General features: G+C 46.8%; 2 protein-coding genes across 3 annotated transcripts in view; both read right to left on the bottom strand.

The window, feature by feature from the left end:
• Window positions 1-5,773: 5,773 nt before the first annotated feature.
• Window positions 5,774-8,685, bottom strand: LOC131345768 (uncharacterized). 2 transcript variants are annotated; one of them, XM_058378823.1, is made up of 2 exons: window positions 6,642-8,685; window positions 5,774-6,545 (listed from the first exon to the last, which is right to left on the bottom strand). In XM_058378823.1, exons 1-2 carry the CDS (start codon window positions 7,322-7,324, stop codon window positions 6,284-6,286), a joined length of 945 nt encoding a protein of 314 aa, XP_058234806.1. In that variant the 5' UTR covers window positions 7,325-8,685; the 3' UTR covers window positions 5,774-6,283. The 2 variants fall into 2 exon arrangements, with proteins under 2 accessions (XP_058234806.1, XP_058234807.1); XM_058378824.1 differs by having other exon boundaries at window positions 6,684-8,685.
• Window positions 8,686-16,248: 7,563 nt separating this feature from the next.
• The window catches only part of LOC131345786 (uncharacterized), a 2,630-nt gene continuing 2,177 nt past the window's right edge, over window positions 16,249-16,701 (bottom strand). The window contains exon 2 of the mRNA XM_058378846.1: window positions 16,249-16,701. This exon is cut by the window's right edge and continues 746 nt beyond it. The gene's annotated coding sequence lies outside the window, so the exon portion shown is untranslated.

The raw sequence follows: 16,701 nt of genomic DNA, 5'->3' as shown, positions 1-16,701 counted from the left end.
ACACACACTCTTACACACCCCTCACACACACTCTTACACACCCCACACACCCCTCACACACACTCTTACACACCCCACACCCCTCACACACACTCTTACACACCCCTCACACACACTCTTACACACCCCACACACCCCTCACACACACTCTTACACACCCCACACACCCCTCACACACACTCTTACACACCCCACACACCCCTCACACACACTCTTACACACCCCACACACCCCTCACACACACTCTTACACACCCCACACACCCTCACACACACTCTTACACACCCCACACACCCCTCACACACACTCTTACACACCCGACACACCCCACACACACACTCCTACACACCCCCCACACCCCTCACACACACTCTTACACACCCCACACACCCCTCACACACACTCTTACACACCCCACACACCCCTCACACACACTCTTACACACCCCACACACCCCTCACACAGACTCTTACACACCCCTCACACACACTCTTAAACACCCCACACACCCCTCACACACACTCTTACACACCCCACACACCCCTCACACACACTCTTACACACCCCACACCCCTCACACACACTCTTACACACCCCTCACACACACTCTTACACACCACACACCCCTCACACACACTCTTATACACCACACACCCCTCACACACACTCTTACACACCCCACACACCCCTCACACACACTCTAACACACCCCACACACCCCTCACACACACTCTTACACACCACACACCCCTCACACACACTCTTACACACCACACACACCCCTCACACACATTCTTACACACCACACACCCCTCACACACATTCTTACACACCACACACCCCTCACACACATTCTTACACACCACACACCCCTCACACACACTCTTACACACCACACACCCCTCACACACATTCTTACACACCACACACCCCTCACACACACTCTTACACACCACACACCCCTCACACACACTCTTACACACCCCACACCCCCTCACACACACTCTTACACACCCCTCACACACACTCTTACACACCACACACCCCTCACACACATTCTTACACACCACACACCCCTCACACACATTCTTACACACCACACACCCCTCACACACACTCTTACACACCCCACACCCCCTCACACACACTCTTACACACCCCACACCCCCTCACACACACTCTTACACACCCCACACCCCCTCACACACACTCTTACACACCCCTCACACACACTCTTACACACCCCTCACACACACTCTTACACACCCCTCACACACACTCTTACACACCCCACACCCCCTCACACACACTCTTACACACCCCTCACACACACTCTTACACACCCCTCACACACACTCTTACACACACCACACACCCCTCACACACACTCGTACACACCCCACACCCCTCACACACACTCTTACACACCACACACCCCTCACACACATTCTTACACACCCCTCACACACACTCTTACACACCCCACACACCCCTCACACACACTCTTACACACCCCACACACCCCTCACACACACTCTTACACACCCCACACACCCCTCACACACACTCTTACACACCCCACACCCCCTCACACACACTCTTACACACCCCACACCCCATCACACACACTCTTACACACCCCACACCCCCTCACACACACTCTTACACACCCCTCACACACACTCTTACACACCCCACACCCCCTCACACACACTCTTACACACCCCTCACACACACTCTTACACACCCCACACCCCCTCACACACACTCTTACACACCCCTCACACACACTCTTACACACCCCACACACCCCTCACACACACTTACACACCCCTCACACACACTCTTACACACCCCACACCCCCTCACACACACTCTTACACACCCCACACCCCCTCACACACACTCTTACACACCCCACACACACTCTTACACACCCCACACACACACTCTTACACACCCCACACCCCCTCACACACACTCTTACACACCCCACACACACTCTTACACACCCCTCACACAAACTCTTACACACCACACACCCCCTCACACACACTCTTACACACCCCTCACACACACTCTTACACACCCCACACACCCCTCACACACACTCTTACACACCCCTCACACACTCTTACACACCCCTCACACACACTCTTACACACCCCACACACACTCTTACACACCCCTCACACACACTCTTACACACCCCACACCCCCTCACACACACTCTTACACACCCCACACACCCCACACACACCTCACACACACTCTTACACACCCCACACACCCCTCACACAAACTCTTACACACCCCACACACCCCTCACACACACTCTTACACACCCCACACTCCCCTCACACACACTCTTACACACCACACACCCCTCACACACACTCTTACACACCCCACACACCCCTCACACACACTCTTACACACCCCACACCCCTCACACACACTCTTACACACCCCACACACCCCTCACACACACTCTTACACACCCCACACCCCTCACACACACTCTTACACACCCCACACACCCCTCACACACACTCTTACACACCACACACCCCTCACACACACTCTTACACACCCCACACACCCCTCACACACACTCTTACACACCCCACACACCCCTCACACACACTCTTACACACCCCACACACCCCTCACACACACTCTTACACACCCCTCACACACACTCTTACACACCCCACACACCCCTCACACACACTCTTACACACCCCACACACCCCTCACACACACTCTTACACACCCCACACACCCCTCACACACACTCTTACACACCCCACACACCCCTCACACACACTCTTACACACCCCACACACCCCTCACACACACTCTTACACACCCCACACACCCCTCACACACACTCTTACACACCCCTCACACACACTCTTACACACCCCACACACCCCTCACACACACTCTTACACACCCCACACACCCCTCACACACACTCTTACACACCCCACACACCCCTCACACACACTCTTACACACCCCACACACCCCTCACACACACTCTTACACACCACACACCCCTCACACACACTCTTACACACCCCACACACCCCTCACACACACTCTTACACACCCCACACACCCCTCACACACACTCTTACACACCCCACACCCCTCACACACACTCTTACACACCCCACACCCCTCACACACACTCTTACACACCCCACACACCCCTCACACACACTCTTACACACCCCTCACACACACTCTTACACACCCCACACACCCCTCACACACACTCTTACACACCCCACACACCCCTCACACACACTCTTACACACCCCACACACCCCTCACACACACTCTTACACACCCCACACCCCTCACACACACTCTTACACACCCCACACACCCCTCACACACACTCTTACACACCCCACACACCCCTCACACACACTCTTACACACCCCACACACCCCTCACACACACTCTTACACACCCCACACACCCCTCACACACACTCTTACACACCCCACACACCCCTCACACACACTCTTACACACCCCACACACCCCTCACACACACTCTTACACACCCCACACACCCCTCACACACACTCTTACACACCCCACACACCCCTCACACACACTCTTACACACCCCACACACCCCTCACACACACTCTTACACACCACACACCCCTCACACACACTCTTACACACCCCTCACACACACTCTTACACACCCCACACACCCCTCACACACACTCTTACACACCCCACACCCCCTCACACACACTCTTACACACCCCTCACACACACACTTACACACCCCACACCCCTCACACACACTCTTACACACCCCTCACACACATTCTTACACACCACACACCCCTCACACACACTCTTACACACCACACACCCCTCACACACACTCTTACACACCCCTCACACACACTCTTACACACCCCTCACACACACTCTTACACACCCCTCACACACATTCTTACACACCACACACCCCTCACACACACTCTTACACACCACACACCCCTCACACACACTCTTACACACCCCTCACACACACTCTTACACACCCCTCACACACACTCTTACACACCCCTCACACACATTCTTACACACCACACACCCCTCACACACATTCTTACACACCACACACCCCCTCACACACACTCTTACACACCCCTCACACACATTCTTACACACCACACACCCCTCACACACATTCTTACACACCACACACCCCTCACACACATTCTTACACACCACACACCCCTCACACACACTCTTACACACCACACACCCCTCACACACATTCTTACACACCACACACCCCTCACACACACTCTTACACACCACACACCCCTCACACACACTCTTACACACCCCACACCCCCTCACACACACTCTTACACACCCCTCACACACACTCTTACACACCACACACCCCTCACACACATTCTTACACACCACACACCCCTCACACACACTCTTACACACCACACACCCCTCACACACACTCTTACACACCCCACACACCCCTCACACACACTCTTACACACCCCACACCCCCTCACACACACTCTTACACACCCCACACACCCCTCACACACACTCTTACACACCCCTCACACACACTCTTACACACCCCTCACACACACTCTTACACACCCCTCACACACACTCTTACACACCCCACACACACACTCTTACACACCCCACACACACACTCTTACACACCCCTCACACACACTCTTACACACCCCACACACACTCTTACACACACACTTACACACCCTTCACACACACTCTTACACACCCCACACACACACTCTTACACACCCCTCACACACTCTTACACACCCCACACACCCCTCACACACACTCTTACACACCCCACACACACCCCTCACACACACTCTTACACACCCCCCACACCCCTCACACACACTCTTACACACCCCCCACACCCCTCACACACACTCTTACACACCCCACACACACCCCTCACACACACTCGTACACACCCCACACACCCCTCACACACACTCTTACACTCTTACACACCCCTCACACACACTCGTACACACCCCACACACCCCTCACACACACTCTTACACTCTTACACACCCCTCACACACACTCTTACACACCCCACACACACTCTTACACACCCCTCACACACACTCTTACACACCCCTCACACACACTCTTACACACCCCTCACACACACTCTTACACACACCCCTCACACACACTCTTACACACCCCACACCCCCTCACACACACTCTTACACACCCCACACCCCCTCACACACACTCTTACACACCCCACACACCCCTCACACACACTCTTACACACCCCACACACCCCTCACACACACTCTTACACACCCCACACACCCTCACACACACTCTTACACACCCCACACCCCCTCACACACACTCTTACACACCCCACACACACTCTTACACACCCCTCACACACACTCTTACACACCCCACACACCCCTCACACACACTCTTACACACCCCTCACACACACTCTTACACACCCCACACACACCCCTCACACACACTCTTACACACCCCACACACCCCTCACACACACTCTTACACACCCCACACACCCCTCACACACACTCTTACACACCCCTCACACACACTCTTACACACCCCACACCCCCTCACACACACTCTTACACACCCCTCACACACATTCTTACACACCACACACCCCTCACACACACTCTTACACACCACACACCCCTCACACACACTCTTCACCCTCCTGCCATCTGGAAAGAGGTACCGGAGCATTCGGGCCTCACAACCAGACTGTGTTTGTTTCTTTCCTCAAGCCATCAGGCTCCTCAACACCCAGGACTGAACTGTTCAACACACTCTCTCTCACACACACACACTCGCGCACAAACACACACTCTGTCTCACTTGTGTCAACACACACACACGCACGCACACACTTCCTCTCACCTGTGTGAACAAACCTATATTGTCCTAGCTCTGTGTTGTTGTTTAAACTCTATGTTGTATGTTTATGCAGCACCAGGGTCCTGGAGAAATGTTGTTTTATTTCACTATGTACTGCGTCAGCTATATGTGGTTGAAAGGACAATAAAAGCTTCTAGAATCTTGAATCTTGAGGGAGCTGGTCCATTCTTGACTTTGTAGGGAAGAATCAGTGTTATGAATCTGATGTGTGCAGCTACTGCAGCAGTGGGGTGGTGTGGGAGAACTTAGGCAGGTTGAAAACAAGTCACACAGCTGCATTTTGGATCATTTGCAGTGGATGAATTGCATTCAGAGGAAGACCTGTCAGTAGAGAGCTGCAGTAGTCCAGTCTCGAAATGACCAGAGACTGAACAAGCACCTGAGCAGCCTGTGTGGAAAGGAATCCTTCTGATGTTGTACTGAAGAAACTGACATGAGCGTGTCCCCTTAGTAATATGGGAGGAAAAGGACAGCTGATTGTGCTTACCCCGAGGTTGTGAGCAGCGGCCGAAGGGGAGATCAGGGAGCTACAACACACACAAAAATATAAAATGTAAAATTATATCCATCTACACATACACACACACACACACACACATATATATATATATATATATATATACCATTCACAAGATGTAGGGCAGTTCTGTATTGAGTGGACACACCTGCCCAGACTGTAACACCACCACAACAGTGGCTGATGCATAGCGCTCTCCTTGACGTCTCCAACATCGTTGGGTCCATCATTTCTGCTCAATGTGAATCGACTTTCATCAGAGAACAGCACTGAAGCCCACCGGTCCCTCGTCCAGTGTAAATGCTCCCTGGCCCGACGCCTGTGCCTGGGGGTGTGGTCAGGTACCCTTGCAGGTCGTCTAGCACGCAGACCACACTGATGTAAAAGGTTTCGAATGGTCTGACGTGACACTTGGGTTCCTCTCACCTCCCTTAAATGTGCCTGGAGTTGAGTGGCATTCATTATCCGGTTCCGCAGGGCACTGTTCACAATGAAGCAGTCATCAACGGGGGATGTGGCCAAAGGACGTCCACTTCTATGCCTTTCTGTGACTCTTCCAGTCTCTCTGTATCTCTGTCCCAACCTGCTGATGACACTCTGTGACACTCTAAGCTCAGTGGCCACTTCCCTCTGAGAACATCCTGTTTGAAGCCTCACAATGGTGAGGTTCTGTTGATCAATTGTTAGGTGTGGTCTTGGTCTCATGATGTCAAAATGTGAACAGCATGATGAAGAGGACTGTTTAAATACCAATTCTAATGGAACCAGAAAATTTATTGGTGGATTCATGGATCAAACACCAGTTGTGAATTTTGCCGTTAAGCACCTTGTTAGAGAACAGCAAGTTCTGCAGAAAGTACTGAAACACTGAACAGTTGGACGTGCATTCAGAAGTGTAGAGAAGGTCAAATTAAGTTCACCTGGAAAGGTTATAGTGCATTTTAGGTGCATCCTGAAATTTCACCTGAAAGCCCAATATCCTTAACTTTTTGTGAGTAGTGTATAAACACACACATTGATTTTGTAGGAAATTCAAGCATCCAGTAGCAACATGCCTAGACACCGATCCCAGAATATTTAAACTCTTTTCTCTTTGTACAGAAAACAAACCAACACACCAGGCACCATTTTATCTATAAAACTACACCCGAACACCAACACAATCCCACATTACTTCATGAAATATGTCATTTTAATGCTTTACACTACAACTACTTAATTTACTGATGAACACTATACACTATCAAAACTACATCAGGTCCAAAGGCAAAATGGAGCTAGGACTTAGAGAAGAGCTCAGACAGCTTTATTTCTTTGCTGAAAATCGTTTCCTTCTCCTCGTGTTTTCTGTCAGTGAAATACACATTAATACCCACATGGGGGCAGTACCAACTAATCGTGTGTGTGTGTGTGTGTGTGTGTGTGTGTAGTTATTTTTCAATTCAATTCAATTTATTTTGTATAGCGCCTTTTACAATGAACATTGTCTCAAAGCAGCTTTACAAAAGAAGAGAAAGGGAGAAAGGGGAGCGGAAAAATATATAACTAAATAACTAGAAATTATTAAATTAAATTATTAAACTATTTTATCCCTAATGAGAAGCCTGTGGACGGTGGCAAGGAAAAACTCCCTGGGATGATATGAGGAACCAGGCTCAGAAGGGATCCCATCCTCATTTGGGTGACACTAAACAGTAAATAATGTAATTATTAAAAATAATGTTGTTGTCTTTCGGCTGCTCCATGCAACGGACCATGCGATCCTCTTACATTTGGTTTTGGCACAGGTTTTACACCGGAAGCGCTTCCTGGCGCAACCCTCACATTTTATCCAGGCCTGAGACCGACTCGGAGAGTTAACCCCTTAGTGACTGTATCTGTTTCCTGCCCGGGAATCGAACCCGGGCCGTGGCAGTGAGAGTGTGTGGAATAATGATAACAAGAATCCGTAGGTGATCATTAATTAAATGTCGGCTAATAAACACGCATGAGCCAATCAGAGCCCTGCTTCAACACTACGGATTAAATATTCATCACCCGATTACTTTACTGGTTTCATTTAATTATTATGTTTTTTTTCTCTTTTTTTGTAGTCCTAATGTGTGTGTGTGTGTGTGTGTGCGTGTGTGTATGTGCGTGTGTGTATGTGCGTGTGTGTGTGTGTGTGTGTGTGTGCGTGTGTGTATGTGCGTGTGTGTGTGTGCTTGTGTGTGTGCGTGTGTGTGTGTGTGTATGTGCGTGTGCGTGTGTGTATGTGATGTAGGAGGAATTAGAGGTGGAGCTAAAGAAAAGTTAACGAGAGACAGAAGAATGAAAAGGGCAGAAGGAATGTGTTTGTATGAGTCAAGTTTCTCACACACACACACACAGGCGCGCGCACACGTACACACACACACACACACACATTAGCGTAGCACACAGTTTACTACAGTGTGTAAAATGGACTCGGTGTGACTCTAATGTTAAGAAGTTTGAAAAGTGAAAATCGCTTACTGTAAGTTACATGCTGGGCTTCATGTTAGCAGATTAGCAGTATAAGCTAACTGTGCTAGCTACAGTTCACCAGAGGCACCAACAATCTCTGCTGCTTCCTGCACAAGCTATTTATTTTTCCTCTTAATGTCTCTGTGTACATTAACTCAGAGACTGTGTCCTGCAGGAGGAGATGAAGCACGCTAATAGGTTTATCTTCTGATTGGTTCTTCCAGCTAAAGAGCAGGGAAGTGAGATAGCGCTGGACCACAGGATGTTCCACAGCACAGAGTTTTACAGAAACCTCCAGGAAGCCAGAATAATTCCCACAATGCTTCTGTGTGGGTGACATAGACAAAGTGTGTGTGTGTGTGTGTTACAGCGCACTGGCAATCCTGTACTTTCTGTTGTGTTACCTGTTTGGGGTGGTCTGGGGACACACAGAGTGTATGACATCACCAAGTAACAGATGTCCTGTTCATCACTGTGGGAAACTGCAGAAACACCCGGAAACCATCATCATCTCTTTCACACACACACACACACACACAGACAAAGAGAGAGGGAGATGCAGGACATGTCTGAGCACATCATCAACATGTTGACCAGCTCACACACAAGTCTCACACACACAAACACACACACACACACACAGATTTGCCATGAGGTCCATCAAGACCCAGCTGCTACCTTCCTTCAGTGGACCTCCTGCAGTTTGCATGACCGCTCCACAGATGATGCTTCCCATGACCCTCCTCCTGGCCCTCATACACCTGGACAATAAGGACACTGACGTACGAATGCTGTTCATAGACTTCTAGTTAAACATTGCGCTCTTACTCATTACATTAAGGTATCCGTCGTACTACCTGTTGTTTTATTGAAGGTATTACGGTACTTTCAGGTGTGATGTCATCAGTGTTGGGAAGGTTACTTTGGAAATGTAATCGGTTCCAGATTACAGGTTCCTCTGTTTAAAATGTAATAAGTCGTGCAACTTTTCATTGACTTTATAAAAGTACAGTAACTGATTACATTTGATTACCTTTTGATTACTTTTAAGTTTCTAATGGATATTTTCAACTAAATCATTTCCAAACATTTATCCCAGGCAGGGTTAACCTTACAGTAGAACTCAACTCTGTTTACTGTTAGAATTTTAAATCTTTCATCACTTGAATTAAGATTATATTCATTTCATTTTAAGCCCAGCCACAAAACCAGACTTCAGAACAAAAACGGTTTAATACTGTTTTAGGAATCAGATCTTTGCGTAGCTATGACAGGACACACTGGCAGTAACAATGCCTTGGAAAAAAACATAATCTGTAAAGAGTCATCATAATGTACACTACAGCGCTAAAATAACTGAGTTATATTAGATCTGACACCAACACATTTACAAGGAGGAAAAGTGTGAGATATATATTTACTGTCAAAGGGTTCAGAAATAGAAGTGTGCCTGGTAAAGGGAGCTAGCAGACTAGCTAATTTGTTGTGAATGTTATGAATACAGGTCTTGAGTACTCTGTGGGCTCGATGAATGCGCAGGCGCGTTTTAGTGGATTTTTTTCCACAGAGCAGCTTCAGTAAATCAACTGACCACTCCGTCACTTTTTATTATACAGAAACGAATAATATATCATTCCAAACTAAAGGGTCTGTTTTTATTTCTGTACACTCACAATAATGACAAAAACCATATGCTTTTATAAAATAAATAAAGGCTAGGTTCCATACCTGCAGATGCTTCCTCAGGTTCAACACTGAAGCCTTTGATGCTGAAAGCATTTTAACAGCCGGGAAACTAATTTCCCCCTGAACTGTTATATTTGCCCCTTATTGGATTTCAGGATGAAATTATTTTTAAATTTCCAGGACTGAAATGCATTTTTATCACTCGCCATGGTGGTCACTCTCAGACAGTGTATTGGCCTAAAGCTTTCTGCGGCAATGTGGATTAATGTAATTGGCAGACGCACCGCAAATTCAAACCAGAGAACCAATCAGAATCATCAGAATAGCACCGCTTTAACAAACTCGAACAACAAATTAATATTTATTCAACATATACTAGTTTTTTTAAAGAAAATATTCAGATTCTATTTGTAATCTTTAACATTTTCAGAAGTAACTGTAATTTTAATTACATATTTTTCTAAGTAACTGTAACAAATTACTGTTACATTTATTTTGTAATTAAATTACGTAACGCCGTTACATGTAACCAGTTACTCCCCAACACTGGATGTCATTACATTGTGCGATGCACTCTACATAATAAGTTAGCAATGTTAGTGTCGGACGTACAGAGCCGACACTTCTTGAAGTTCAAGCTAAATAAAAGTTCCAAAGAAGTGGATAATGAGACATGTAACGTTTTGCTTGTTTTCTTTCGCGAGTTGAAGAGAACTGCACACTTGAACCTCACAGGTTATGGGCCCAGGGTTGAAAACAAGTGAGCGTTTTAAGTAAGTTTTACACAGCGTATTACACGTTATTGAATAGTTTAGCTTAGCAAAAGAAGTATAGTTAGCAAAACTGGGAGTTAAGGAAATGGCAAGCAGTGCGACAGGAATCACGGCACCGCAGCTTTCGATTGACGAAGATAAATATGACCTTTGGGAAACAAGATTCCTATGCTGCTTACATACTTTAAAGCTAAAAGAGACATGAGCTCACTGGTGCAAATGCAGAACAGCTAGCGGAAGACAGATGGAATGCTATGCCGAGCTAATAAGACTGATAGACGATAAAAGCCTATCCCTGATAAGACGTGACACTGCAGATGATGGCAGGAGAGCCCTGAGAATACTGGAAGGGCATTTTTTGTGGAAAAGCAAACGTGGATAATAAATACATACACGTTAATAACCAAGCTACACATGGTGGACAACGAGAGTGTTACTGACTACTTAATAAGAGCAGAGAACATCATCACAGCCCTGAGAGATGCAGGAGAAGCCATGAGTGATGGACTGATAGTAGCAGTATGATTCACAGACTCTTTCAAACCGCTAGCTTTCATTTATCCACATAATGCAAAATGAGGACAGCGTTACATTCACAGACTTTAAAATAAGACTATGGATCTACGAGGAGTTGGAGAAACTGAAAAGAACAGAATCTACACACATTCTACACACTAACAACAGAAAAGGTGAAGATACCAGAGTGACGTGTTACAAATATGGAATAAAAGGACTCAAAGCAAGAAAAACAAGATGGCGCCAGAACAGTTGCAGTCGAACAAGACCATCTCTTCAAAGCCAAACACTGAGAAAGTGGAAGGCCTCTGGACACTATAAAGATGAAAGGCATCATGGTAGACGCAGGAACAACATCATAAGGTTTAAAAGCTTCGACAGTTCCTTCCAGCCTGTCACTCATTCAGTGGGTTTAGCTGACAGGAAAAAAGTGCAGCAGAATGGCGTGACAAAGAGGAATGGCAGTGGTCAGCACTGGACAAAGCCACAGAGTACAGCTATTGGACACACTGTACATGCCTCCTTACCCACACAACATTTTCTCAAGAAAAGAGCAACAAATGGAGGAGCAACAATCACTTTCAAACGAGGGTCACATGGTTACCAAAAAGTGGTAGCAGGTTACAACCTACTGTCTGTTCAAGAGAATGTTGACCAGTGTAAAGTGTGTCATGACTTTCAAACCTGGCATGAAATTTTGGGTCATTGTAACTATGAAGATGTACAAAAGTTACAAGGTGCAGTGAGAGGTATGAAGATAAAATGGAGCACAGTTAAATCAAACCAGTCGTGCGAAGTGTGTACACAGGGGAAATTCACTCAGACCAGTCAGAAAGGCAAAGAAACCTGTAGAGCTAGTCCACACTGACTGAGCCGGCCCCATGCTAACACAGAGCACAGAAAGATTTACAGATATAAACAGATTTTACAGATGATTACCCAGGTACCGTGTTAGTGTATTGTCTGAAGTCTAAGGGTAACACGGTACTAGCCACAGAAAAGTTCCTAGCAGACGCAACACCTCACAGAGAGGTCAAGTGAATCCGTTCATGTACATTTAGGGCATTCGGCACACTCCTTCATCCAGCGTAACTTCCAGTCCAACACCTTAACCACTAAGGTACCACACCCCCGTTCAGATAACGGCACTGAAATTGTGAGTGGAGACTTTCAGGTTAACAAAAACAGTGCTACAGGTGCTACAGTGCTACAGTGCTGCAGTGTTACAGTGCTACAGTGTTACAGTGCTACAGAGCTACAGGTGCTACAGGTACTACAATGCTACAGGTGCTACAGGTACTACAATGCTACAGGTGCTACAGGTACTACAGTGCTACAGAGCTACAGGTACTACAGTGCTTCAGGTGCTACAGTGCTACAGGTACTACAATGCTACAGTGCTACAGAGCTACAGGTACTACAGTGCTTCAGGTGCTACAGTGCTACAGGTACTACAATGCTACAGTGCTACAGAGCTGCAGTGCTACAGTCTTACAGTGCTATAGGTGCTACAGTGCTACAGTGTTACAGTGCTGCAGTGCTACAGTCTTAAAGCATACTATAGGTGCTACAGTGTTACAGTGCTACAGTATTACAGTGCTACAGGTGCTACAGTGTTACAGAGCTACAGAGCTACAGTGTTACAGTGTTAATGCTACAGTGTTAAAGTGCTGCAGTGCTACAGTGTTACGGTGTTTATGCTACAGTGTTAAAGTGCTGCAGTGCTACAGTGTTACAGTGCTACAGTGTTACAGTGCTACAGTAGTACAGTGCTACAGTGTTACAGTGCTTCAGGTACTACAATGCTACAGTGCTACAGGTACTACAGTGTTACAGTGCTGCAGTGTTACAGTGCTACAGTGTTACTGTGCTACAGTAGTACAGTGCTACAGTGTTACAGTGCTACAGCGCTACAGTGTTACAGGGCTACAGTGTTACAGTGCTGCAGTGTTGCAGTGCTACAGCGCTACAGTGTTACAGTGCTACAGCGCTACAGTGTTACAGGGCTACAGTGTTACAGTGTTGCAGTGCTACAGCGCTACAGTGTTACAGTCCTACAGTGCTACAGGTTCTACAGTGCTACAGGTGCTACAGAGCTACAGGTACTACAGTGCTTCAGGTGCTACAGTGCTACAGAGCTACAGGTACTACAGTCTTACAGTGTTACAGTGCTGCAGTGCTACAGTCTTACAGTGCTATAGGTGCTACAGTGTTACAGTGCTAAAGTGTTACAGTGCTACAGTATTACAGTGCTACAGTGTTATAGTGTTACAGTGTTATAGTGTTACAGTGCTACAGTGTTACAGATCTACAGTGTTCCAGTGTTACAGTGTTAATGCTACAGTGTTACAGTGCTACAGTGTTACAGTGCTACAGGTACTACAGTGCTACAGGTGCTACAGTGCTTCAGGTGCTACAGTGCTACAGGTACTACAGTCCTACAGTGCTACAGGTACTACAGTGCTACAGGTACTACAGTCCTACAGTGCTACAGTGTTACAGTGCTACGGTGTTACAGTGTTACAGTGCTACAGTGTTACAGTGCTACGGTGTTACAGTGTTACAGTGATACAGTGCTACAATGTTACAGTGATGCAGTGCTACAGTGATGCAGTGCTACAGTATTACAGTGCTACAGGTGCTACAGTGTTATAGTGTTACAGTGCTACAGTGTTACAGTGTTAGTGTTAGAGTGCTACAGGTACTACAATGATACAGTCCTACAGTGCTACAGGTTCTACAGAGCTACAGGTACTACAGTGCTTCAGGTGCTACAGGTACTACAATGCTACAGTGCTACAGAGATACAGGTACTACAGTCCTACAGTGCTACAGGTACTACAGTGTTACAGTGCTACAGTCTTACAGTGCTATAGGTGCTACAGTGTTACAGTGCTAAAGTGTTACAGTGCTACAGTATTACAGTGCTACAGGTACTACAGTCCTACAGTGCTACAGGTACTACAGTGCTTCAGGTGCTACAGGTACTACAATGCTACAGTGCTACAGAGCTACAGGTACTACAGTCCTACAGTGCTACAGGTACTACAGTGTTACAGTGCTACAGTCTTACAGTGCTATAGGTGCTACAGTGTTACAGTGCTAAAGTGTTACAGTGCTACAGTATTACAGTGCAACAGGTACTACAGTCCTACAGTGCTACAGGTACTACAGTCCTACAGTGCTACAGTGCTACAGGTACTACAGTCCTACAGTGTTACAGTGCTACGGTGTTACAGTGTTACAGTGCTACAGTGTTACAGTGCTACGGTGTTACAGTGCTACAGGTACTACAATGATACAGTGCTACAGTCCGACAGTGCTACAGGTACTACAGTCTTACAGTGCTACAGGTACTACAATGATACAGTGCTACAGTCCGACAGTGCTACAGGTACTACAGTCTTACAGTGCTACAGGTGCTACAGTGTTACAGTGCTTCAGTGTTACAGTGCTACAGTGTTACAGTGCTACAGGTGGTACAGTGTTACAGTGCTACAGTGTTACAGTGCTACAGGTGCTACAGTGTTATGGTGCTACAGTGTTACAGTGCTTCAGTGTTACAGTGCTTCAGTGTTACAGTGCTATAGGTGCTACAGTGTTACAGTGCTACAGGTGCTACAGTGTTACAGTGCTACAGTGTTACAGTTCTACAGGTGCTACAGTGTTACAGTGCTACAGGTGCTACAGAGTTACAGTGTTACAGTGCTACAGTGTTAGTGTTACAGTGTTACAGTGCTACAGTGTTACAGTGCTACAGGTGCTACAGTGTTATGGTGCTACAGTGTTACAGTGCTTCAGTGTTACAGTGCTTCAGTGTTACAGTGCTTCAGTGTTACAGTGCTACAGGTGCTACAGTGTTACAGTGTTACAGTGCTAAAGTGTTAGTGTTACAGTGTTACAGTGCTACAGTGTTATAGTGTTACAGTGTTATAGTGTTAGTGCTACAGTGTTAGTGCTATAGTGTTACAGTGCTACAGTGTTATAGTGTTAGTGTTACAGTGCTACAGTGTTAGTGCTACAGTGTTAGTGTTACAGTGCTACAGTGTTAGTGTTACAGTGTTACAGTGTTACAGTGCTACAGTGTTAGTGTTACAGTGCTACAGTGTTATAGTGTTACAGTGTTACAGTGTTACAGTGTTACAGTGTTACAGTGTTACAGTGCTACAGTGTTAGTGTTACAGTGCTACAGTGTTAGTGTTACAGTGTTACAGTGTTACAGTGTTACAGTGTTACAGTGTTACAGTGCTACAGTGTTAGTGCTACAGTGTTATAGTGCTACAGTGTTAGTGCTACAGTGTTACAGTGTTACGATAGAAAGAGAAAACACCGTAGGAATTGTTCAGAGGAAAGAAGTTGAACATTCCCCAAATGCAGAAATTCAGATCAACATGTTTTTGCTTACAAAAAAAGAGGAGCAAATTAGACTCAAGAAATTTCTTATACACTTTCATACACACTTACACCCCTCCCACACACACACACACACATTCAGGCACACACACTCTCTCTCTCTCTCTCTCTCTCTCTCTCTGGTTTGTCCTCCAGGAGAATGGAATTTAATTTTGGGAAAGAATCCAGATCAGATTTTTACGACCATGTCCTCTAGAGATTCATACACACACACACACACACACACACACACACACACACACACACACACACACTTAATGGCACTTAATGGCACTAAGCAGATGTTTTCTCCAA

This window comes from Hemibagrus wyckioides, linkage group LG25, assembly GCF_019097595.1.
Source record: "Hemibagrus wyckioides isolate EC202008001 linkage group LG25, SWU_Hwy_1.0, whole genome shotgun sequence".
Classification (NCBI taxonomy): domain Eukaryota; kingdom Metazoa; phylum Chordata; class Actinopteri; order Siluriformes; family Bagridae; genus Hemibagrus; species Hemibagrus wyckioides.
This window is presented reverse-complemented; position numbering and strand designations above follow the sequence as displayed.

Coding starts and splice junctions, on each gene's coding strand:
- LOC131345768 (XM_058378823.1), bottom strand. CDS start 7,324: ATGAATCCACCAATAAATTTTCTGGTTCCATTAGAATTGGTATTTAAA. Junction 6,546..6,641: donor TGCCCTACATCTTGTGAATG/GTATATATATAT, acceptor TGTGTGTTGTAG/CTCCCTGATCTCCCCTTCGG.